Source organism: Protobothrops mucrosquamatus, unplaced genomic scaffold (genome assembly GCF_001527695.2).
Source record: "Protobothrops mucrosquamatus isolate PMUCROS unplaced genomic scaffold, P.Mucros_1.0 scaffold2992, whole genome shotgun sequence".
Classification (NCBI taxonomy): Eukaryota; Metazoa; Chordata; class Lepidosauria; order Squamata; family Viperidae; genus Protobothrops; species Protobothrops mucrosquamatus.
In genome coordinates, this window is record NW_015389012.1 from 94,427 (window position 1) to 96,462 (window position 2,036).

Below are 2,036 nucleotides of genomic sequence, written 5' to 3' on the forward strand. Positions count from 1 at the left end.
TCTTCAAAGAAAAACAAAGTAAGTCCAGTTGCCTCTTGAAAAAGCAGCTTGGGACAACCATGATCAGGAGGACTGAGAATCTCCATGGATTTTTGTGTGTTATAATAATAATAATAATGATAAAGTTGGAAGGGACCTTGGAGGTCATCTAGTCCAACCTCCTGCTCAGGCAGGAAACCCTACAGTATACCATTTCGGACAAATGGCTGTCCAGTCTCTTCTTAAAAACTTCCAGTGTTGGCGCATTCACCACTTCTGGAGGCAGGTTGTTCCACTGGTTAATTGTTCTAACCGTCAGGAAGTTTCTCCTTAGTTCTAGGTTGCTTCTCTCTTTGGTTAGTTTCTACCTGTTGCTTCTTGTCCTGCCTTCAGGCGCTTTGGAGAAGAGCTTGACTCCCTCTTCTTTGGGGCAGCCCCTGAGATATTGAAAGGCTGCTATCATGTCCCCCTCGTCCTTCTCTTCGTTAAACTAGACATACCCAATTCCAGCAACCGTTCCTTGTATATTTTAGCCTCCAGTCCCCTAATCATCTTTGTTGCTCTTCTCTGCACACTTTCTAGAGTCTCTACATCTTTCCAGATCGTTTTTCTTGGTTCAAAAAACTACACCTTTTCATACAAAGAACGGAGGGCATGCTTCAAAGAGAAAAAATAAAGAAATCTGAGTCAATTGTAAAAAAAATTGATTGCAGTGTACTAGTTTGAGCTCAGCGTGGGAAAATGCCTTCTTTTCTAGAGAAGAGAGAAAGCACAACGATTTCATACAGGGAAAAAAACCACAGCAAAGAATAGCATGATGGAATCTTGCCTTCAAGAAGGAGGACAACGGGGTCTAGGACAACTCACTGTGGCCACCTCGCCATGGCTGAATCCAACTTGCTGTGGGACAACTGACCGCATACAATTCCACACGGGATAAGTCAACGCAATCAATGGTATCCACTATTGGTTCTTCAACATTATTTCCACTTTTGTCAGTGGAAGCAATGTCGAAGAAACGGGGTGGATAACATTTATCGCATGGAGTTATCCCGCGTGGAATTGTCCACGGGGAGACGGCCGCGGAGAGATGCCACGGGGAGTTGCCCACAGCGAGTTGTTCCATTCCGGGGACAAGGAATGAAGTCCTCCGTGTAGTTGCTCACCTAGCTCGAAGATCTGAAGAGGGAGAGTGAGGAAGCCAGTCCGAGGGGTGTAAGGGTTATTCTGGCCAGGGGCAGTACACACATCGTCTGAAGGAGGAAGAAGTAGAAGAAAGGAGACGTGCCTTCCAAAGTCCAGAACTTCCTGACTGTACAGGCGGAAATCTTTGGCCTGGAAAAAAAATTCAACCGTGGAAAATAGTTTTATTGGTGTGAAGTCTTACGTTGTAATTGACTTTCTCCAAGCTCCCAGTTGAAGAGGTATGAAACAGAGAGGGGGCTTCTCACTGCAGCACCATGCTTATTTTTTATTGCACTCATATCCTCCCTTTTTCTTTGATGCTGAAATATTGGCCCAAAGTTACTCCAAGGTTACTCCGTAACTATATGGTCAAGTGAGGACCTGAATCTGAACCTCCTGAATCCATGTTTGATCTGTTAATCAATGGTGATGGAGGAAAGTGGATTCATAAAGATCCATAAAGATTCATAAAGATTCATAAAGATATATATATATAAACTAGCTTTTAATTCCCATCCATTCAGCAACTGCCAAAATCAACATTGTCCGACCTTTTGGGGGGGGGGGACTTATATTGAGATGGTTTATAATGACCAGAAAGTCTTAGAAAAATATTTTGAACTTTCCCATTGTCACACAGACTTCTCATTAGACTCTGACGAATAATGTAGAATTTTAATTTAATTTAATTTAATTTAATAATTTAATTTATATACCGCCCTTCTCCCGTAGGACTCAGGGCGGTGCACAGCATATTAAAACAGACAAACAAAATACATCAAAGAACAAAAAACCCCCATAAAACCAAATTAAAAGCCAAATATTAGAAGCTGTGTGTCAATTAAAATTTTCTTAAAATCATCCCTACCTAA

General features: G+C 41.9%; 1 protein-coding gene across 1 annotated transcript in view; it reads right to left on the minus strand.

Annotated features, from left to right (window-relative positions):
• Positions 1–2,036, minus strand: part of LOC107296826 (ankyrin repeat and fibronectin type-III domain-containing protein 1-like) — a gene marked incomplete at its 5' end in the record, with an annotated part of 33,078 nt that overhangs the window by 8,269 nt on the left and 22,773 nt on the right. Inside the window, one exon of the mRNA XM_015826177.1 lies at positions 1,146–1,314. Within this exon, the coding sequence (XP_015681663.1) occupies positions 1,146–1,314 (169 nt within the window). The remainder of the gene's footprint in view (positions 1–1,145; positions 1,315–2,036) is intronic.